This window comes from Triturus cristatus, chromosome 1_2 (genome assembly GCF_964204655.1).
Source record: "Triturus cristatus chromosome 1_2, aTriCri1.1, whole genome shotgun sequence".
In the NCBI taxonomy this organism is placed as follows: Eukaryota; Metazoa; Chordata; class Amphibia; order Caudata; family Salamandridae; genus Triturus; species Triturus cristatus.
In genome coordinates this window covers 905,884,360-905,909,043 of record NC_140580.1, presented here as the reverse complement: position 1 = coordinate 905,909,043, position 24,684 = coordinate 905,884,360, and the positions used below count along the sequence as shown (strand labels likewise).

General features: G+C 42.5%; 1 protein-coding gene across 1 annotated transcript in view; it reads left to right on the top strand.

Moving 5' to 3' along the window:
* The window catches only part of DDX20 (DEAD-box helicase 20), a 298,858-nt gene that overhangs the window by 128,111 nt on the left and 146,063 nt on the right, over positions 1 to 24,684 (top strand). Inside the window, exon 6 of the mRNA XM_085609637.1 lies at positions 5,153 to 5,291. Coding sequence (XP_085465763.1) covers positions 5,153 to 5,291 — 139 coding nt within the window. The remainder of the gene's footprint in view (positions 1 to 5,152; positions 5,292 to 24,684) is intronic.

The following is a 24,684-nucleotide window of genomic DNA, read 5'->3' as shown; positions in this document are numbered from 1 at the left end:
ATTCGGACGTTATTGCGGCGGGAGCGCCCCTCCTGATCATCGAGCTTCGCCACCATAATTTTGTTCTCGGCTTCAAGGTGAGTCACCCTCTGAAGTAGTGCGGTGGTATCTCCAACCAAGAATTTCATCGTGTCTTCCACCTCCGTGACTCGCTCCGCCATCTTCTGAAAGTCAGCTCTTAAAAAAGACACATCGGTACAAATGGTGCCCACCGTGGACTGAACCTGAGTAAGCGCGGTCATAATATCATCAAGCGTCACCTTACTCGCTTCCCCTTGGTTCGCCGCTTTTTCTTGCAAATCTTTGCTAGTCATGGAGGCCGGCGCTTCTTTTGTGTAGGCATACTTGTCTAGTTTGCCCTAGGTGTTCGCGCGCGGGCCCCTGCTTCCCATTTTTCGTGATGAGCTCTGTCTCAGTCGGAAGTCGCCGCCGCCAGCCACAGGGCTTTTGTCCCTAGTGCGGCCTGTCGGGTTTCCCGCCGCGGAGTCACTTGGAAGGCTCTGAGGTCACGGGCCCACTTCAGTCAGGCACATGAGGATCCCGGCCACCTCCACACCACGCCGCTCCGGGGGGGGTGCAGAATAAGCGCCGCCATCCGATTCCAAGCCGCCCAGCTCGCTCCAACCCAGGCGCCCCACGGCAATGCTCCAACAGCGCTAGTGATGGGCCCTCCCTGCCTGCACACGCTGTCCTCGGTGCTGGCGTCCAGGACACTTGCCGATCAAACCAGGCCGTCAACGGCCGGCGCAAGGCAACCAGGACCGCGCTCCCCCGCCCGCGGGCATTTCACCGATGGGGCCCATGGTTTCATCGACAGTCAGCCCCTTTTCCCCCGTGTGGGCACCAGTCTCTCCCCTCCAGGCCCTCACCTCGCCAGCAGTTGATCCCGGGCGGGCAACACTGCGCCACCCAAATAACAGGGGGGGGGAGGGGGGAAATGTCCGCAGGTAGGGCCACACTTTTCCGCCGCCTCCAAGAGCGGCCACCGGGTCCGCACAGAGCGCCGTACAACGTCGGTGCTCGTCTAGGCTGCTCCTCGACCCTTGGTCTTATCGGCGTCCTGGACTGAGTACACGCCGCGTAAGTGCCTCGATCGGGACACCAGCGCCTCCGGATTGTGTTGCGGGTTCTTTGGATCTGTATAATGTCCGGATTACATACCGGATTGCTTGGGGAAGTGACTGAGTCCCCGGAGCTTCTCTAGGTGGCGGCCATTGCGCTCGGCAGCAAGCCACGCCCCCCGATTGGGATAGTTTATTTTTGTTAGGGTATATTAAATTTTATAATATTTACTTAAAACATACGATGTTAATGTTTTGTGGTGGGTTACTGTTTTCCGAATTCAATGTAAGTTGCATGGTTTGTTACTTTGTTTCCTTGCTGCTGCATGCCCGCAGCCAGTGTTTGATTTAAAGGATCTGCCGATTTTGTAACACACAAACAGATCGATGCGGTACCCCTCACTGAGTTATTTTTAATTGTCATACTAGTACGGTCAGTCTCTCCTCCTAGTCCACTATACCTCCCACCAAACGTATCTTACCTGTGATTGATGATGATGAAGTTCGGCACACTGATGGCTGCATGGTTGGTTTCCCAAATGAATGGAGAAGATGCCATTATTGTGGTGGTAGTAGTAGACACTGGCAATAGCATTTGAAAAAAGAAAGAGAAAGTCACTTGACTGAGAGACTGTGGGAGGAGTAGTAGGACAAAGTAAACTACAGCATGTTTGGGCAAGCCGAAGAAGATCCTTGCCCTGCCTTAGTTGAAATTCAATTAGTGTTGCTTTCACCACATCTGCCCCAGCAAGCGTGTGATCAATTGTTGGTGTACATTGTATGTAGCCACATCACACCTCAATATAAATCACACAGCCCGGGGGAAGAGGGTTAGGGATTGATGAATGGATGGGAATTGGGGTTTTGGGAAAGGTTTGAGAAAGAAAAACAGACCGTATGCATGGACACAACAAAAGAAAAACACAATCTTGTAAGACGACCATGATCCATTATCAAAGAAATCAAAGTATAAAGTGAGAAAAAGGAAATGCATGCATGCTGATGAAGAGAACTTGATGGTTAATGATAATGAGTTGTACTTACTAACTACTACTACACAATTAGAATGTACAGGGCAGAAATTATTAATATGAAATTTTCCTTGCCTGTCTGCCGCCCTCAGACCGAACCAAATTACATGCTGTACCGGGCTTACTTTTATTTTTCAAGCTAGCAAAGGAAATGAAAAAATAGTTGTAGGTATCAATTACCAACCAAACCACAACACACAGTCGTAATGATTGAAGAGAAATAAGGAATCAAATAAATTTAAAGACGAATGATGAATGATACTAAAGTTACTGTATTAACCTGGTCCAAATGTGGAGTTGCATCATTCTCGTCATTCCTCTTGGTCCTCCCTTCCATGGACACTCCGCACATCAATCTTCGGTACCACTGCCTGCCTGATGCGGATTGGTAAGGTAAGTGTGGGTTGTTTCTCCCACTATAGCACAGATTAAAGGCCGGCCTGTAAGTGTAGATGGAAAAACAAAAGGGGTATTGAAAAATAACTGAATTAAAAAAAATAAACTCAATTACAGTGGAGTGCAAGAAGAGAAGACAAGACTCGAACACTTTCAGACTGAGGCAGCTTGGATAGGATACATAGTGTCTACTCTACAGCATTAAGCTACAACAACAACAATGGGACAGGAGCCAGCACAGCCACAGAACAGGCCAACCGCGGCACAGGCCAGGCACCCTACCCCCATTTACCTTAAATTTTGACTGAGCCAGACAAAAGGCATATGCACTGCAGCAACCTAGCATTTTCCAAATGAAGAACCTAAATCAATGCGCCACTGTCCCTCATACCACTACACTCTACTCCAGTCCACACTACTACATGGACATGTAGCCTAGGTCTGCTGTGGTTCTTGTTGAAACTGTTTACCTTTTAAGGCAGTCCATGAAACGCAGTTATTCCATCAATTATCTCCGATCCAACTGACTGACTGTGTGCAAAGATAGTATGCTCAGCAGCATCATGACCGTGTGGTACGTGTTCTCCAACACCAACTCAGTCTGTAGTGACTGATTAAGTTTATAATATATTCCATATTACAAAATTGCAACGGATATTGGGCGGCACCTGCAGTGGTAGGAATACAATGTGGTTATTAAACAACAAGGAAACATTGACTGTCACCTGAGTCACTTTTACTTTGTGGATAAACTAGTATAGTTCGACTTCATGCACATTCACTCATAGTCAGCAAGCATCCAATGCAATGCATGCCATCATTCACAATAATCACTCATTACCTGTTTTGCTGTTCTCTTTGGCTGTCAGATCAGATGTCTGCCTAGCCTTCTGACAGTCAGTGATGAGTTTCTTTCGGCTTGGAAACAAAACGGAATATAGCTGGAGTCACGTTTCACTTCTTATGGAGGGACTGTTGGAGGCAACATGTACTGTACTATTCTCCATCTCCATCCAATGTCTGGCTTGCTTGAAATGCATTTAGGGAGAGTAAGGAAGATGGAGCAGGACTCTGAGGAGTGGAGTGGACAGTTATGCACAGACGTGCAACTCCAATAGGGATAAAAAAAAGAGGAGACTGTTGATGGATTTGTTGTGATTAGATTTTGAACCAGAAAAACAGATACACAGTCACACACAAATAAAGGAAGGAAGAACAATTTGAAAGCCTAGTTGTCAGGGAAGAGGAGCTCGTCCTCAAACTCTGGTGGTTCGGACAGAAGTACGTCATGTAAGAACCCACTACTTATGTCATCGAAGTCGCTCTCAAATTGCAGAGAAAGTACAGGCCGCCCACAATAATAATTTTTAAAAACAATGAAAATCCCAGAAAAATGTAGGTACAAACAAGCCCCAATGAAACAAACACACCAATTCTCCAACTTACTTGTAGTAAATTAAATCTCAAATCAAAAAGTCCTCAAATAAATCCAATCCAATGGTATGATGCTGCAGACAGACACAAAAAGTGATCCTTCCAGCTCCAAATCCAAATGAAAGTGAACAGCACATGGACAAAGCATTGGGAGGAGCCTTCTGGACAGGAACAGGAAGGTGGAGAGTCAGGGGCACTTCCTTCCTCTTGAAAAAAAGAGTAAAAAAAAATTAAAGGTCTCCTTACACAAAAGACTACAGCAAAATCACAATCTGAGGAGTTTTTCTGCGCAAAATGATCATTTTAGAGAAGGTTTTATGAAGCTCGAGAGATATTCTTCACCAGATTGTAGTTTTTGCATGTTCGGGATCGCGATCTTACCAAGACAGCCGCCGGAAGTCAGCTCGCGCGCCCGAATGACGTGTTCGCACACTCTGGCGGGCTTGGGCGGCCATATTACAAATCTCGTGGCGCACGCGAACGGACAGAAAAGCGAGTTGGCGAACACAGAATCGCGGTAAGATGTTACCGCACGCGTGAGAATGCAAAACTACTACGCTACGTGGTAGATTGCGTAGCAATCTGCAACTTCGCGCTCTACGCGAATCGCGAAGTTGCCTAAACTTCACAAGCTCCGCGAGCGGAGCGTAGTTCAACACCCAGGCTTAGTTGTTAGTGACATTCCCATAATCGGTTACATTTTTAAAACTCGTTGTGAAATGAAATTTCAAAGAAAACACGTGATGTGTCTTTATTGTTAAAATAGAGTCTGTAGATATGGTTGGGTATAATTTTTGTGTGTGCAATTTATGCGGTTTCTTCCCTATGCCGGTCAGCAGACCTATAAGAAATACTAAAGTGTGCTCAGTAGCTGAGATCCCGGGTGAATCCTTGACTCTTGGGGCACTTTTTTTCGACCTTGGCATTTATTTGATTAGTTAATAATTATTAGACTTTTGGGTAAGTTAACATTTACTACGAGTTGCAATCTTGCTTGACTTTAGCTGTCAGTAAATGATCCAAATTGAATCAAGTTCAAGATGGCAATGGCTTATATAGTGAAACCCCTGGATGGGAAACATTGGTTCTTTGGTGACCTGGTAACCTAGAGCCTGGTTACTATAAAGATGACATTTCGAGATACATAAAGAAAATGAAGTATGAATCAGTTATTGGGTTTTAAAAAACAAATGGAAAGATTATTTTGCCTCTGCTATCTTTTCTCTCTAGGGTTGAAGCAGTACTACAAAGTGGTAAATTCGTACCCGTTGCCCCACAAAATATTTGATGAGAAGGTTCAACATTTGCAGGAGCTGTTCAGCAAAATCCCCTTCAACCAAGCACTGGTCTTCTCCAACCTCCACAGCAGGTAATACTTGTTTATGTACTTTTTTGGACTCGTGTAGATGATTTGTGTTCAGTTCAATTGTTCTTTTTGCTTTTCTAATCTTTGAGTTGTAATTGTGTTCATAATCTGTGCATCTTGTAGACCAGCAGTTCTCAAACTTTTACGCCTGTCAACCCCCACTGAATCAATGCCTGAATACAGGGACCCCAATGGAATCATTCCTGGGACCCCTCACTGAGTCATTACTGCAACCCGGGGACCACCACGAGTTCATACTGGAAGCCGGGGACCCTGGCCTAAGCAATGTCTACAATTTGAACTTCAAAACAATACACAAAAATACAAAAACAAGTATACATCAAACAAATACACAAACAGTGAATTATTTTATTTAATTCACATACAAATACGGAGCAATGCAAATTTTAATGGTAAGATTGGAGCTTTTCTAAATTCGTTTTATAATCTGAAAGACATTGCTCTGTTTTTTGTTTGCGCACCTCAGAGCTTCAATTCAGGCCATCTGTTGTCCATGCTAGATTCTGTATGCAGTACTGGCACTGCTGCCACGAATAAGGATACCAACTTAATTTCAACTTGCTTCATCTTCCTACCTTACCAATTAAAGGCCCAATGTACTATGGTTGTGATCTCAAAGCAGTCACTTTGTTTGCTCATTTCTGCTATGACCCCATACTTTTCATGCACAGCAATGATTTTTTAAAACAACCTTTTATTGACATTTCCTCTTTTTGAATCATACAGTAAGTACTGCTGCATTGTGAGATTCTTTCATATATCATTGTTGCAATCGCATGAGTTTGTCACAATTAAGTTATTGCGATACTGATATACACTCGGCAGCTCACTTATTATAACACAAACAGATTATCAAACAGTTTCGTCAACAGTGTAACAACTTCCCTCACCTGCCTTACCATCTAACCTCCCCACGAGAGTAACGTTCTAATTGTAGAAGAAAAATTGAGAAAGAAAAATAAACCTGTTGGTACAGGTTATTCCCTTGCTCTACAATCCTACTATGATGGGTAGTTTTTTTTTTTTAACTCCACAACCAATACATGGGTTATTTTGCCATGTGCTTTGGCTATCGTCAGATTGCGGGTCGTTCTTTCAATGCAACATGTTGTGTTCCTGTATAATGCTATTGGAGCATTTTCTTTTTATTCACCTACTTCCTAGGCAGTGTGACGCTTCCCAAATGATTAGCTGTATGGTTGCTTTAAGAGCGACCATTCATGGTGCCCATGCCCTCTTTGTATGCTGGGGCTATTTTATCCCACAGTCCTGCTCTCGTTTTTTGTAAGCAGTCCTCTCCTTTCTTCCCTTCGCAGTACTCTGCTTTCTATGTCTGTTCAGTATAGCAAATCCCTCGTCCAACTGTGTAGCGTTGGAGGCGTAGATGCCTTCCATTTTATCATAACGGCCTGTTTAGCCAATAAAAACGCCAGGACTGCAAGTTCCAATGCCACTTTGTTTTTCTAGGGCCTTGTGTGTATCCCCAGTAAGTTACTGTCTATAGTCCTCATGTCTTTTCTCCCAGAGATGTATTCTAATTGTCTACTATTGTCCAATAATTCTTGAATACTGGGCAATCCTATAGCTTGTATTGAAAGGTAGCTTCATCATGCCTGCACCGAGGGCTGGCTTAAGAGGTTCCTGGGTATCTCTGTCCTAGCTTCTGCGGGGTAATGCATGGCGGTAATAGTGGTTATCAGCCACAGCACGAAACTGCCCTTTAGTAGTATTTGCTGAAACTCTGCCTCATGCACATCGAGTCAGAGTTCCCTCTCTAAATCCGACTGCAAAATGATTTCTGCTACAAAGATAACAAAATATTGGTGGATGGATGGATGATGAACCTTCAATGGAATTTCAAATAAATTAGTGGGTGGTATTTTCTATCCTCCAAGTCCGTACAAGAAAATTGTGATATTTATATTATTTTCAAAACTTCCAGCCAATACTTGCAGTTGTCATATATCCTGTTAGGATTTTGCAGACAGCTCCTACATTATGGATAACGAATAACCTGCTGATAACACGTCTCCTTCTTTGAAGTCCCTCTTCCCTTTTGAGGACACATTTACTTCAAAGTGCTTTGTAATTTCCAGAAGGCCGTATATAGCAAAGACCTATTTTCTGAGACTGTGCTTTGAGAAATACTAGTCCACAAGGCATCTTGGATCAGCTGATAAAGCAATGCTCTGGTAGGGAGGGCAAAAGAAATTTGGCTTGGGGAAGACGCGCCTTCTCTGTGCTTGCTGCAAAAAGAACAATTGATGGATGAAATGCTGAAACAATGGCAAACATTCACCCCCCAGTACAGAGATCTGGGAAAAAATCCATTGTTTTTTTGCTCACCATGCCATTCCAGGTCAGACCTAGCCATATGCAAATCAGTCTTGGCCCTGCTCCACATCAGTACACTCCGGCCCAAACTGCTAGGCCAGGTTCTCTGTGGACCAGAAACAAGCATGCTGGGATTGGTTTCAGGGCATCACCCCATATCCGCTAGGCTAGCTTGAATCCCGTAGCATTGTGAGCAAAATTGCCTCTGTGAGCCTAGCGCTGAAAATGTGCTATATTCTGGCAGAAAACTCCATTTGAGATATCTATTGTGTTTCGTATTTCTTCCGCACAAAGTTATTCATTGGTGTAGCACTGTGTGCATTTTGTGCTGCGAATGTGCTATAATGCCATGACTGAATTATACACTGCTTTGGCCTACCTCTGCTTCGAGAATTGAATGAGCACTAGTGCTTGTCATTCAGGCCTGTTTGGCTTCACTGCGTACAACCTGTGTTCAGCTGCCTGCTTTGCAGCCATAAATAAGTATTGGATTGATGCCTCAGGACATAATTGGTTGCGCCATTGGACATGGATATACTAATGGACCCTTTAAAGGCCCATGTATATAGTTGTCCCCAGCGTATTCCATTGCTGATGAATTCATTCTTTGATCCACCCTGGGATGCTTTGGCTCCTAGTGAACTGGATACTGTCTCTTCCGAACGCTTACAGAGTGTTGTCCATCCCTCGACTCCTGCTGTGGGAACTGGATGGAACCACCTTTTCTCCATGAACCTGCTTCAGGGTGGGACTCTGGGAACGTAGTCTGCGGTTGCCAGCAACAGCAATGTTGCGACTACCAATCCAAACACATAAACAATTGGCTTTTCTGTTTGGTGGAAACTATTTGGCCTGTTTTTCAGCTTTTTCTAGGCACCATCCATGAGTGTTTTGGATCTCAAAAAGTATAATGACTTTTAATTGCGTCAATGAATATTTTAAAGGAAAGCTTGCTTTTAGATGATTTTCTAAGTGATACTAGACCTTTTTAGCTTGGATTTTATTACGGCTTGCTGCCTTTTATATCGACCCTTAGTATGGGAAGTGGGTGTTATGTGCCCGGGTTAGGTCCATTTAACAATTTCTTTCATTGTCCTGTTTTGCACAGTAACATTACTGCTGTGACCTTTTGCACATATTCGCGTGTGTGACAATGTTGGACTAGTTTCTCTGAAACGACTTCTGTTTACGCATCTGGCATTGCATAACCTTATCAAGATGCCTCTAACACCAAGTGCAAGGCCTTTACACACATTGTACAAACGTCGTTCTATCTTCATCCATGGGGCGATAGGGCTATCTGCATATCCATAACATTGCTAATCTATACGTACTTTTCAGGCAACTGAGGATTAGCAGAAGAGGCACTTGAGCTGACACAGAGGGTCCCTGCATGCTGAGACTTCTCCATGTAGCGGTCTGAAATCTCTGTGAGGGGTGTTCAGTTCATGACCAGGACAGGGTCCTACATACGCTCCCGCCACGCAATGGGGTTGGATCATTCCGTGGGGAGGATTCTTGGCTCTACACCTACACACACTCTAGACACTCACAGATTAGGGTTTGCATAATAGGAGTATGGCTGATTACTACCTTGTTTTATATGCCTGCATATATATATATATATATATACTGTCCTAGCACCGTGATGGAATTATATCTGCTGTTTACTCTTTTGGTGCTTGTAATCACTTTCATCTGCTTCTGTCTACTGATTAGAGCAGCACATGTATACAAGATTAACATTGGTTCAATAAATCTATTGAAAACGTCCCATTGTGTATTCTTTGTATATGTCTGTGATCAAAGGGCACATGTGACTGAGCAGAAGGGTCCTGATCTGTTACCACGATCAATGAGTGGTCAGGGTTGTCCCGTTCAGTGGTTGCCAGAAACCATTCACTCCTTGTCTAGGTTAGGGGGGGTTTATGGTGGCACTGTGAGCTAGCTTGTCTCTAGGCCAACATATCCTGCAGGGGTGCTTGCAATCTGTCTAGGCGCCTCACCCAAAGTTTGTTGTCCACAATCATGCAGATCTTACGGGTTAGAGGGAACTACACAAAAATATATATATATATATATATATATATATAAAGCCCTTTTATGCTCACGGGCCTTGTACACAATATGCAAAAATTCCACATGTATACATTGGTCACCCCAGCCCACCTTTAACTGATGTAACAAACAGAGATTTGGATTTGTAGCCCTTGTAGGAGTCTGGCTTAGTATATGGTGCACACTTATTTAAGTGAAGAACTTTTCACTAATCCAGGCAACCTTTATGATGAATTTATTGGTCTTGGATAACCTTTTGAAAGCTCTCAAAGTGGTAGATGTGGTAAGTAGCCTTCAGACTTATCTTGAAGGAGTGTTAAGCGGCTTTTTTTTTTTTTAACCAATTCTAATCATATTGTGAAGGTTAAATGAAAAAGAAGCACACAGTGTATATATAGAAATATGTCTGTTTATTACACAACACTCACTAACATATTGGTATATCTTCTACCCGGGGATATAAAACACAACTACACAACGATACTTCAATTGCAATATGGTAAGCACAAAATATGGTCTTCTCCAGGGGGAGACCAGACCATATACTAATAAAATGGAATGCAACTAAAGTTGGGACTTGGACCATGACACTCAGAGGAGCGGGGGACACATTGAACCACCCAAGGTAAGTACCCAGGAACCCCACTGAGGCAGTATGCAGAGTGGAAACACAGCCACTTGTCCTATAGAAGTAAACGGGGAAGTCACGGTTGCAGTTTTGAAGAAGGACTATTCCCAGTGGACCCTGAGGAAACCCAGTGGAAGACAGAAGGTTGGAGAATCACCCCACCCGTGGATACCCCAGGAACCAGGATACCAACACCAGGGAAGACTGTGTCGCCGTCCAACGTCCTCAGGGTCGCACGATGCTGTAAGGGGTCCACCTACCGATAACCCCTTGGTCTGGTATATATGTGACAGACACAGAAGGGTGATCAGGCGAGGGAAGGAAAGGAAGGGGACTGCGTGGAGGGAGATCTGAAAGAGAAATAACAAGGCGCTATGGTTAGAACCACCCCTAGACTCCCATACACAATGTTTCCCTTACTTCCCCTGCTGTACCTGTAAAAGAAAGAAAGCACTCCTGACTGGGAGACCTGGAGAGCCGGGGATCAGGGCAGCTCGTAAACCTAGGGAATAACACTGTTTTAGCCAAGGATACCACTATGGACAATTCCCCTCCACCCCGCTTCTCTCCCTGAACAACCGAACCTACCGCCAATTCCGGACCTCTAGTATAACAGGGGAGGGGGAAGGACGTATGCCAGAAGTCACCTCTCCGCCCCTGTTTGAATACAAATAAACAAATGAGGTGCAGCGAAGTTTAGAACCTGTTAGTTGCCTGCAACTCCTTTCACAGATTCTGCACGAACCCCTTGCGCTACTCCCATGCTTCTGGGGTAGAGCGAACTAAAGAAGGGATATCAAAATGTCTCGTAGAAAATCCCCAAGGAACCACCAGTAGGTGAGCCCACCACAGTACCACTGGTATACTTCCTTCAGTCTGTAGAACTTAAGAACGACTCAGCACAATCGAGTCGCCAATTCGCGCTGAGGAATCAGCACAATGCAAAGTCTCACGGCACGGGCGATTCCGCAATGCCGTGGAAAGGCGTCCAACGGAACCGCAGCGGGACCGGTACTAATTCCGATCTTAACAAGGACTCGGGTAACAATAGGAACAGCAGAGTGTAACAAGTGAGCGAAGAACCAAGGTTGGTGCTGAGCACCCCTACCCGAACGCCTCAATCGTACACACTCGAACTCTTCCTCTCTCGAACCAGGAACCAAAAATAACCGGCACCCGCTCGATGCCGGATGTTCCTTTTCTTCTCCCTCGCGCCGTGCGTGATGACGTCAGAGCGTCATCCCGTAATGCGCATCGGGGCATGTAGTTCCATCATTCCCGTTTACTACGGGCATGTCGTTTGTGGGCCGTCAGTGCTCTACGGTGAGCCACAACAGACTGGTGCATACTAGCGAGGTTATGTCCAAAACCGCTGTAGAACACAATGGAGGACTTCAGGAAAGATGTCACTGGAGAAGACTGTGCAAGAGTACAGTGGAATCCAAAGGTGGATTCTCAAAGTGAAGAACCTGTAAGCAGAGCAGACAGTGTCTATGCCACTTGAAGGTGACCAGGAGGCACGGAAGAGCAATGCCGATGACGGACGGTACAGAAGAGTTGACAGTGACCTTGTTGCTGCAGCTGTGGGGACAAAGTGACACAGAGGAAGACTAGGAGCCACGCACAAGCTTTTCCACGGCGGAAGTCGAGAATCAGGGGGTCGGTGTCCGGCGGGAGCGCCAACAAGCCTTGGCAGCTGCAACAGGTGTTGAAAGCGAAAAAGGAGCAACATTGGGACCAGCAAGGTCCAAGGGATTTACCAAAAGCAGGGGAGTCCACAGGAGCAGGAGGAGACCCTCAAGAGGACTCACAGGCTCACCAAGAAGGGAAGGCCCACAGCGTAGAGGATGCAGTGAGGACTCTGTACTTGGCAGGAAGAGATGCTGGAGCTTCTGGTAGCCCGAAGATCTCTGGAGTGTCCAGACAACCATCCTTGGCAAAGATAAGTCAATGTGGTGCAAAGGGGTTTGGTCCCAGCAGTTCCGACGAGGGATACTGGCCTCGAAGTTGCAGCGAGGACCGGTAGGCCTCGAGGGAGATGCAGAACCACCACCACCTGTGTTGCTGAGCCTGTCGAAGTCTGTGGAACTTCAGGAGCAGCAGACCGGTCAGCTTTGTTGCGGTGCCTGCAGATACAGGGGTGTGACCCCTTCACTCCAAGGGAGATTACTTTGGGTATCTGCAGGTCTAGTGAAAATCCTGGAAGAAGCACAGACATAGACGAGAAGAAGACTTGCAGAACAGAGAGACCAGGAGCAGCAAGAGACTTCCTTGATGCAGTCTTGGTTCCAGGTGAAGTCCAGCAAAGTCCAAGTGTTCAGACGGTCAGTTAGTGACGTGATTTCAGGCTAGATTCTTGTCCCATGAAGAATCTGAAGAGCCATCCACAGGTAAGCCCTCAAGTACCCTAGGAAAAGGGGTTGAACGACTCAGGGGTCCCTCCCAGAGGAAGGGCTGGTCAGAGGGGAGGATACTCCCATGTTCTTTGTCCAGTTTATCGCCAGAGCAGGAGTCAAGTGCTCCCAGAACTGGTTCCAGTTGGAGTATGCAAGGAGTGCACCAAATGTGCCACTTCAAAACGGTCTGGCAGTGCCGGCAAGTGCCCCCAACCAGCCCAATGCACTAAGTCCTGTCTGGGATGTGTTCACACCTCCTTGCAACAGGAAATATATTGTTCTACCTTCCCCTACTCAAGCTTGGCTCAGAAGCAGGAGGGCAAATGTCTGTGATCTGCAGCAGCACTAGCTTGCTGTCAGACCCTGAAAGACTGTAACTGGGATTACAGGGGGTACCCCAAGGGAATCCCCCATTACATGGTATCATACTTCCAACTCTGAAATCTGTGTTGTGTTATGATTTCATCATGTTTTATATGCACGTACAAAGCCTTGAGAATCGACTCCGGGGTTTGTAGGGATGTCCAGCTCATGCACTCATAACCAAGCGCCCTCCCTTCAGGGCTGAAAGGCCTGCCAGAAGGTTGACTTGTAGGTTTTAAGCGTAGTGACCTCAGATATAAGGAAACTCACACAGGCTGCAATGGCAGGCTTGCAGTCACAGTTTGTGTGGTCTCTGATGGGTAGCACAATCAATATATGCTATATGGGGTAACTATGCCCTCAGTACCATAGTATCATATAGTAGGGACTTATAAGGGCATACCAGGAGCCAATTGTGGATATACACCAGTACTTACCATGGTAGTCAGTTTAAGCAGGAAGCACAGTGTCCGGGGTCCTGATTTGCAGGATCCCAGTCAAACTAGTCAAAAAAAGGGGCTAACCATAAAAGCCGACCCCACTTTCCTACAGGCTTGATATAGAGCTTGGTGAATGGATTAAAGGCCTTCCACGGTGGCAGAGAACTTTACCTCTTTTACCTTGCCTTTACTTCGCCTGTCAAATTTAGAGTTTACTGCAGGGCCTGCAGTGAACTCTATGGGTTTGTGTGAACCGCTTCTACGCATTTCATACAAACTAATTCAATAGTTTTGTTTGCGCCAGACAGTGGTGATGGATGTTTACACCAATTTTTATTTTTTAATATAACCTCCCAAGCAGAAGTTTGCGCTAGGAAAAAAAAAAGAGTAAAGACTCCAACACCATTGGTATTTTCTACTATGGTGTAGGGGGGACTTTTTTTTTACTGTACCTCACTGTCAGGATATTTCCGGTGGGGACGGACAGTAAAAACAAACAAGCCATCCAACGGTCTTTTCTGACTAGGGTGGATGGTCGGACTGCCTACATCCAATGGCCCTTATTCCTTCGAGCCGTCGGAGAAATGTTTGTGCGTTTGTGTGTACCTGGTGTTTGGCCGGATTCAAAATAGGTCGAGTGGACCGAGTACTCCATCACTACAGAGCTGTAGTACCCTGTCTACAAACGCTCTAAATTTACCCCTAAGTTTGAAGTTGCCTGCTCTTTAGGAGAGGGAATCTGTACATGTGGTTAGGATGAGGAGGAAGTCCAGGTGACTGTTATGAAGTACTCAAAGTGAGAAAAAGCAGCGAGCCTTTTTTATTTTTGGCACTCCTCTCGCTTGAACAGTTGAACTGGAAGAGCTACAGTAATGTGCTGTCTGTCTTTGATCTGAATATTTGGCTATCCCACCCCTCATTTTAAATTAAAAACACACACTCCTGGACCTTTTCAAAAATGACCCATTTCCATCTGCTTCAAAATGAGTCACTGGATCCTGTGAGCTGCATCCTGGCTGCTTCTCCTGTCACGGCTCTTGTTACTCAAGAGCGCAAAGTATTATAGATTCTCACAACGCAGCCGTGGTTGGCCGATTGGCAGAGGCAAAGCATTAGCTGTGATCTGAAATCAAATTAGCACCTCATCCACAAGTGATGCAGCCAAGCCCCAGTGACTCATATATGTGCCAAAGCTGAAATGTACCAGCATTGAATCAAAATGAGTCAAGATACAGTATTGAGGTATCGGAAAAACCATGTTTGATATCAAAAAGTTACTCGTCACATTCATTTTGCATTTCATCTGTCTCAGTTCAATACCATGCATGGCTTGTCACTAGCGTTTGCCATAAATGTGTCTTTTTATTCTCAAGGAAACAAAGTGTGCACTTTCTGCATACGTCTACAGTTTAGCCTTATTAATGTTTTCAACTCTAAAACTACACAGACCTGTTGGAACACTTGCAATGTGAGCAGCTGTCGGACTCAGCATATGAATCTGTCCTAAACATATGGCCAAACGCTGGGATCATTTGCATAGGAGTGAGGAGAATTCAGAAAAAGACTGTTTACAGCGAAAGGCAAGCCCAAACCATGTAACCAGAAGGGAATGTGGAGATGAGATGAGACTGGTGGCTTGCTTGCATATTGTATGCAGTGTTTATATAAAAAGTTAAGATGCATCCTGTAAAGGAGGGCAGCAGTCTAGGTGTGCCTACACTTCCCCAGATTCGGACATTCTGGCCATCACAGACTTTATGTTGATTTTACCCCTGAGTGGGACGGGTATGCTCAGACGTGGGTCCCGTGCTCTCCATGCCACAGGAATCCAGCTATCCTGGCTGAAGAGGGGTGAAACCCCGAACCGGTCCTAGGATGCTTGTTTCCAGTCCAGGGAGGACCTGGCTTGGCAGTTTGGGCTGGACTGTTCCCATGAGGCCCAGGGTCAAGACTGATTTTGCATATGGCAGGGTTCAAACTGGAATTGCATGGTGAGCAAAAAAACGATGGATTTAGGCCCAGATCTCTGTACTGGGGTGAATGTATCACATTGTTCTGCATTCTGTCCATCAATTGTGGTTTTTGCTTTATGTTGATATTGGTCTGGCCCGGCCCAGTGTTAAAATGCCTAATGAAAGTAAGCAGAAGTGCATTATCTCGATATAAAATGTTGTACAGGCAGGGACAAACATGGGCGTCTCTAGTGGAAATTATAGTTTTTTTTACTCTAAGATTATACAGTCAGTGCTTAATTTGTAAAAGAATGAGTGCTCGTGCCCAAAGCTCTGCTCAGAAGCACGTGGCCGATGCTCTTAAATGTTGACACACTGAATACCAAGACTGTAGTTTAGAATTCCCCTCATGCCTCTTTAATCCACTACCAGACACTCCCTGCACCTTTATCTTACTCCTGCAGGTTCCTGCTTGCCCCCTTTGAGACGGTTTTCTGTATTTCGCTCACCTTTCCAGTTGTGTTTTTTTCCCTTTCTTGCTCACAGTAAATCCCTGATGCGGAGAAATAACTGCTGGTCCCCAAAAATGAGTGCCGGTGGGCCCGCTGCAACCACTGGCTCAAATTAAGCACTGCATATCGTGCACGCTTGCGTCATTAGCTGATGGAGTGGCCACAAATCCTGGTATTCTTGTTGCATCCACAGATAGGGCAGTAAGGAGACTTGGGATTCCATTCTGTTCAATACCGTGGGCATAAGCTTAGTCTCTCTGGCTTGGCACCACACCGCCCCTGGTGTGCCTTCTGTTTTTGCAAAAACTTACCACTTTTCTTCCAGTTTGTTCTAGCTATGTACAGCCGGTTGGCTTGGTGTAGACAAACAAGGCTTTCTAATATGCTTTAAATGTAGTTTGTGTGAAATTTACGAAGGCCACCATAATCTTCACTGCTTTGTTCAGACCCATGTCATATGAGTATATGATTGGAGAGGGATTACTGCTCAAACCATAAGACTGGATCCTTCTCAGCAAGTGAGAGGAACATACAGACATTTGAAAGGATCCACTGTGGTTAGGTTCACACCATGAATCCAAAATTTGTCTGTCCAGTTTTTGTCCTCTGTTATAAATAAACAGGCTCTAACAACATAAAATGTATTTAAAAGACACTAGGATTGAGCATCCACTTAATTGGAAGTCACTATATATCGAAACTATTTAAACCTTAAAACATGGATGTACATCTATACTGAGATTTGTTTTGCGGTTTAAATCTACTTTATTGTAGTTTGCTTGGTTCACACATACACTGTGATCTGTTTTAGAACACTATTTTTTATTCCAAGTATTTTGCTTTAGTTATGCGAAACCTAACGCCTCAATGTTTCAAATTAAGGGTGCGAGGACAACTGGGGATCTGGGTCTACTGATGTCTGATAAAACATTGTGAATCTTGCACCTGGGGAATTGTTACACCTTATGTTCTCTATCAATTTTGTTTACTCCCAGGAATATACGTTTGGTTACGAAGATGCAATTACGACTTTGTGTATTCAGCCTACTAAACAGAGTTATTTTGTACCTACTTTGTACCCTGATAGTACCGTTTTTCTGGAAATAAGAATGAGTTGAATGCTGGTGTAATTTGTTAGGTAAAAACAAGTTTGACCGCTGAAACAATTTGTTAATTTGAGTACACACAAGTGGTTGTGGTTTGGATATGGTCTTTAAGCAAATATGATTTCTATGTTCTTGTAATAAAATTAAAAAATTATGCGAAGAAAAAAAAATAAGGAAACCGACTTTACTGTAAGCCTAGGGGCATTCCACAGCAGGTGCATGGTATTTTGCTGGAATGAGAATGTGCATTAGTTATATAAGTAAAGAAATAGATAATGATTCAGTGGCTACTTAAGTTAATAGATTTGCTGCAGAAACTCTTCGTCAACTTTTTGGATCCTATGAGAGGTTATTCTTCCTTTCTGAGGCTGATAGAATGAGCATCTTTGTGTTGGGTAATAGCTCGTGACATTTGCAATCTTTTATGTTCCCTGGATCGCTATATATAGTATGTGCCCCTTTTCATAAGCATGCTAGTCAGTGCATTAAATGGAGTCCGGCAGAAGTAATCGAAATAAAAACAGAAATGATGTTCAAAATTGTCTGACACCAGCATAAGAGAGGACTAAAACTGAGGAAGCAAAAGTAAAACTTCAGAACACATCCATGCATCTTTCCAGTCAGCGATGAAACTGCGCACACATAGACGGGCACCCTGTGAAGCCCACGCAGACTAGGAGGAAATCTGCCAGGGCCACTGCTAAGCCTTTCTGAAGGCAAAGTGCCTTGGCACCCTCAGAGCTCAACTGAAGGGCTTATTCAGAGCCTTGTTTTTCAAGTTGAACATCAATACGCAAGAATGCATAGGATAGTAATTCATGATTCACAGAATCTGCATTCGTGACATGATGGTTAAAATGTGCTATATTGGTTGATTATTCTCTCTCTCTCTCTACCCCCTCTCTCTCTTCTATATATATATATATATATATATATATATATATAGCACGGGCACTTTGTAACAATGGAAAAAGAAGGGTAAAATATAGCTGTTTGTAATATGGGGGATTTTTTTATAATTTATTTTTCTCACATTTTAGGCACTTGAATAAGTGGTCCATTCAACATAACAAGCATTAGGCTATACAGGTCCTCTATTGCATTTAAGCAAACTATTTTGGAAAAATATTTAACATTTATAATGGGACTCGCAAATGTTTTACAATACATAATTCAGGAACTAAGCATTTATGCAAACTATTAAATTCCGATTATGTTTTTTGGTATATACATGTATTGTACAATTGTGTGTTGCTAACTTAGTTTTATCTGTATTTATATATTTATATTATATGACTGTTAGCTACATTACTTGTTCAAGCATTTATGCCATTATTATTTAAGCTTTTGTAAACATCATGCAAGTCATGTCTTTTATGTCTATGAATTGTTTGATTGGACACTGTCACTTTAAATAGATTGAGCACACGAAGTAATGCTGTCATGTGATCAAGGCAGGGAGCTGTCTAAGCGCGTCATGGCGACATGCTAAAGAAATAAAATAGAAAACCAGCACTTATCTTGGGTCCACTCTCGTTTGTTGTTTGGAGAAACTTGGTGAGACGAGACTGTTTCATATATATATATATATATATATATATATGTATATATATATATATGTATGTATGTATATTCGCTGAATAAACCATAGGTTTCATGCACGTTATAGTTAGGAATTGGCATTTAAAAAACCTTAGAAATTCACTGAAAAAACCATAGGTTTCAGGGGTGTTATAGTTAGCTGGACATTTCCCTAATACAAAACCCTAGAAATTCCCCCGTTATAGTTAGTTCAGCTAACTATAACTCGCGCCCCCGCAATGCACTGCTGATGACGTCACATATTACATCACTCATGACATCACTGATGACCTCGTCCAGTGACTGTGTTTCTGTAAAGTTTAAATATGTTTTATATATTTATAGGGAAAGGTCTATGGAAGAATGAGTGGGTGTATAAGTGTGTGAATGGATGATTTAGTAGATGCGTGACTGACTCTATAAGTGAGTGATTAAATCTATGTAACTGCGGACTATTGACTAAACTGTGTGAATGTCTGTGTCTGTCTGTCTGTTGGTGTGTAAGCAGCTGCATGGCTTTGTGAACAGCTACATGAGTGTCTATATGGGTTATTGATTGGTTGTCTAAGTATCTGTATGGGTGCCTGAGTGTTTGTGTGGGTGGAGTGTGTGTGACTCTGTGCATAGATGTGAGAGTGGGTGATTCAGTGGGTGCATGGTTTTAAGAGTGCATCTGTGATGGACTGTATGAATGGGTGAGTGTATGTATGGTTGTGTTAGTGAGTGAATATATATTTCATTAGTACATGTGTAATTTACTACATATGTGAACAGCAGTATATGTGTATGTTGGAGTACAGAAATCACTATAACTGAGAGTGTGTGATAGTGTGATTGGCTGTATGGATGAGTGTATGCTTGTATCATTGATTGTATAAGACCATAAGAATTTGCTAGTATTTGTATGAGTAATTGAGCTTGTGCGTGTATAATTGTATAGGTGAGTAAATGGCAGTGTGATTAATTACTTGCATGACTGAGTATATGTGTGAGTAACTCTATGGATGAGTAGTGGTGTGGGAGTGTCTATATAGGTGTATGAGTACATATGATGGTCCTGTACTGAGTGACCAGAAGTATGAGTGACTGTACGGGTGAGTGAGTGGATGGATGAGTGTTTAGACGGAAGAGTCAGTGATGCGGTATCTACTTATTGGTGTTGGATTGTCTATGGTTTTGAGAGTGGCAGTATGTAATTTAGAGTGGGTGTATCAAAGGTTATATTAGGGTGTGACCAGAAGCATCAAATGATCGCATGAATGACATCATTAGTGATGTCATCAGTGATGTCACTGACCATGTCATGAGTGATGTAATATGTGACGTCATCAGCAGTGCATTGCGGGGGCGCGAGTTATAGCTAGCTGAACTAACTATAACAGGGGAATTTTTAGGGTTTTGTACGAGGGAAATGTCCAGCTAACTATAACACCCCTGAAACCTATGGTTTTCTCAGTCAATTTCTAAGGTTTTTTATATGCCAATTCCTAACTATAATGTGCATGAAACCTATGGTTTTTTCAGTGAATTTCAATGGTTTTTTAAATTCTAATTCCTATCTATAACTTATCTCTAAAGCTATGATGTTTAATGATTTTGATTGGATTTCTAAATTTTTCTATTTCAATGTGTCAATTCCTTTAATTATATTTTTTTTAAATATTTTTTTCACCATTTTTGTAACTTATTTTTTCAATTAATTCTTTAAAAAATATTGTTTTTAATGTTTTTTTTTAATTTTTTTAAAAAAATTTTACAAATATTTTTGTATATTTTTTAAAATATTTTTAACTATTTTCAATACTTATTTTTTTTCTCCAGTTTTTTGGGGGGATTCGCGCACCTTTCTCGATCCCTGCGCGTAAGCATCCGCGTATGGTATGCGTTGGGTACGTATTTTTGTGCGCGATTGCAATGCGACCGGTACGCGACTCCAAGCCTATACGCAACACGTACGATGCACGTTACGCGACGCTTGCGTGCTTCCGCGTTACGTCATGTCATGTTTGACGCGGTGGGTGCGCGAATCCCGCGAAATATTTTACATTTAAAAAAACATATACATATTTGTTTCATGTGAATATTAATTGAAGACAAACTCTAAACTACTCATAAAAGTAATATATTTTTACTTCTAATCCTATATTCCTTTTAAATTCAATCTCGCGGATTCGCGCTCGGTGCGTGCTGCCTATGCGCACGGTGCGCGGATCCCATGTGATCTGGAAAAAAAGAGATTTGATTGGTTCATTACACTTCCTATTCTAACTATTGAAAGACCCCACCCATTTCAATCATTCTTCTTTGACCTTCTTTGATGGAGCATCTCTCTGCAGAGAAGAACTTTTTTGGGGAGATTTCCACAGCTGCCATTCTTTTCATTCTAAAGAAAATGGCTTCTGGACAGCAAGCACCATCTGATTCAGAACATTCTTCAGATGATGAGTTTCTTCCAGAACCTCCACGCCCTGAACGATATACTTCAGTGGTATGGAAATTTTGTACCTTTCCTGATGGACAAACAAAAACAAATGCAACTAAGGTGACGTGCAAAATTTGCCAGAGAGTCCTATCAAGAGGAGATCCAACTAAAAAATACTCTTGCGTGACCGCAAGTATGATGAAGCACCTCAGGACTCTCCACCCCGTCAACCTGGCAAGGGAAGAATGAAGAATGTGTCGCAACCCTCCGCCAGCAGTGGCAAGTACATCTACAGCACCGCCATCTGTTGTTCATCCGGACATACGTCCCGAATATGGACAACTTAAAATTAGTTGCATTAAATGCAACAAACTACTGTGTTACGGTGAGCAGTCCATTGAGCTTATCTGCAGGGCGCAGAGAAACCATCAGTGTTCATTTTTTTTTTCTCTAAAGTTTGCTATTTTGTTCATCATGTTCCCTTTTCTTGTTTAAAAAAAACAAAAAAATCACAAAATCGTTGAAAAAAGGCACAAAAAAAGAAAAAAGTTCCTGTCAGAACTAACTTCTCTGTTTAAAAAGGAGCTATATTTGTTTGTTAGTGTGTGAAAGTTTAGATTAATGTATGTATAGTGCGTTATTGACTGAACAAATGCATTAGTAGCCTATGATGAATGTATAAGTGCAGAACTATGAGGAAGTGCTGCAGCATCACACAGTAACCTTTTTAACTGCAGTGTGCTGTAGTACTTCCGAAGCACAGGGATGCAACATATGTACATAAATATGTTGCAAATCTATGCTTCTCTCTGCCCGGCTGCTTAAACTGCAGCCATGTGGTGATACAGGCACCCTATATATATATACAATAGGCTTATTGAAAAAAAAGAATTTCATTGCCTGAAGGGTGGAGAGGTTTATGGGTTAGAGTAACGCCTCCCTATTGAAACAATTGCACAAAAGTTTTACTCTAACTGGCCATCCAGTGGTCGGTATCAAAGCACGTTAGTGTGATGATATGCAATGTCTAGTGAGGGAGAATATAACTTCACCAAAAGGTGAGCAAGGAAACAATGCCTTTTGATTTAGGTACCCTCACACACCCTAGTGGTGTCATGCTTCATCATCGGGTCACCCCGACGCCTAAAAGTCGGGGTGGGCTCGACCACAATGTTGGGAGCTCTTTGAAGCTATTTATAGACTAGGCCTGCAATTTCCATGGGAACAAAGATCACACACGAATTGCAACTCTGAGTCAGTGATTTATATGATCAAATGTCCATGTGACTTGATGTATATCGGAATGACCAGCCGTAAAGTGAAAGTTCGCATCAGTGAACATAGAAGTACCATACGTAGAGCAGTAACAGCCACCAGACTCACTACGCACTACCATGAGAAGAACCACAAGGATACAGAGATCAGATGGACCGTATTAGAAAAGATTAAGAATACGGGCGATCAGCAGAAAAAATTGCTAGAGCGAGAGCAGCGTTGGGTGTATCGTCTAAAGACCCATGAAAAGGGCCTGAACGATGGTATTCCGTGGAACCAACTGAATAGGTAGTGTGGCCTACCACTAGTTAGGTTTTGCTTTCAAATATCAGAAAAATGTCTATTCACTATTTGGAGATTCTTAGATAAATTAAGTCTGGATACGACCATCTCCATCACACTAACGTGCTTTGATACCGACCACTGGATGGCCAGTTAGAGTAAAACTTTTGTGCAATTGATACAGGCACCCTTGCACCAATGGTGCAAGGATATCTGTGTCCTGGGGTGTTTGTTTTTGTGCAGCAAGACAAACCTTCCTGCACAAAAACAATCAGAAAACGCATTTTTCTCCTTCAATGTATGCTGAACATTTTAGCATGCATTGAGGATTAAAAAATGAGGAGAAATTAAAACCATTCTCCTTGTTGTGCTTTCCTACACCAATTGGAGAATGGTGCAGCATTCACACAGATGTAGAGATTTATGATTTATGATAAATCTAGAGACGTGTCTTGCTCTATGAGAATTCAGTGCAATCACGCACAACAACACTTATAGAACACCCCTTCAACGCAAAGTGGTGTGTATGATGAAGTTGTATTTCCATGGAGTAGAAAAAGTACACAGAGTGCCTTTTCCTCTCTTTGTAAATATGAAAGAGTGCCTTGCGCAATAACTATGTTACAAAAAGTGACATATTTCTGTTTGGAAAATTGCTTGCGAATGATAGAAGGTAAGCACAGAGTTTTGTCTGCAAATATGCTCAAAGAAGAACGATTGAAATGATTGCAGTCCTCCAATAGGTACAATGGGAAATATTATGAAGCACTCCAATCTGTTTTTTTGGCGGTCACATGATATCCGATGACAGAGAGATTTCAAAACTACATAGGTATAAACAGAGTGTTTTTAAAAACGTGTTCAAACTTTGTAGCTTCTTGCAGATCTGCCCATTCTGCATATTAATTCTTAGTTAAACTTACCTTCACAGTAATAGAAATTAAAAATGGTACACATTTTGTTCAGATTTTTTTGTAATGTAAATTGGGGTAAATTGCTTATTTTAGAATTAGGATCTGTGAAAGAAAAGAAAAAATAGTTATAACATGTAATAATACATTTTTTACAACCTAGCATAAGTTAAACAAAGTAATTTGTTTGCCTTTTTTGCTGTTCTCAGAATATATTGAATTTCGCTAGAAATAGTGATTTCAATCGTACTCATCACTTAACAGCGGGCAAAAAAAAAATAATCAAAAAGATTGTTTAAAAAAAACCAACCTGCTATTCTCAGTAAAATACCAGAAAATACAAATCACACATATATGAAATGCTTATGGCTAACAAAATTTTATAACTTTAACTTATAAAAACTGTAAATGTTGTCGCTTTAAAATATTCACCGAGTCAATGAGCGCGAAAAAGTCCATAATTCAAACATACCTTTCCTTGAGGCCAAATTGTATTTTTGCACTCCTTTTTATGTAAATTGTCCAATGGTAATCCTATTAAATTATAATAATAAATTCCTCAGAGTGAGTTATCTTCCTAAAACTTTGACTTTAAAAATATTAGGTAGGAATTTGGTAATTCCCTAGGCAAACGTTTTTGAAAACCAACTGGGAATCATTACAAAGTGTCCAACCTTTGTCACATTTTAGATAGGCAGTGTAATGTCCAGATGTTGTGAAAGGACCATCATGGAAAATTATTGCAATTGCTACAAAAGTCCGTTCTGATATTGATAGTTGTGTTGCTACAAATTGCTTTATTAAAGTGTCCAATTTTCTTCCATCAGCTGTACAACGTTGCATCATTAAAATTATGTATTGTCCATACTTTGTTAAAAATAATGTGGATAACATTTCTGATTTACATTGGCTACACTCCATGTTTTGATTTTCACCTTTAACTAATTTATTGAAAGACACTGATTTACAGTTTGGTAATGTTAAATACAGAAATCTTTCAGTGTCTACATTAGTGCTACATGTATATATGCAATTTTCACAATGATGTTCCCATTTGTAAGAAAGGCCAAAACTATTTTCTATTTCTACACCTTCATTTTCAAAAATGGTAAGCA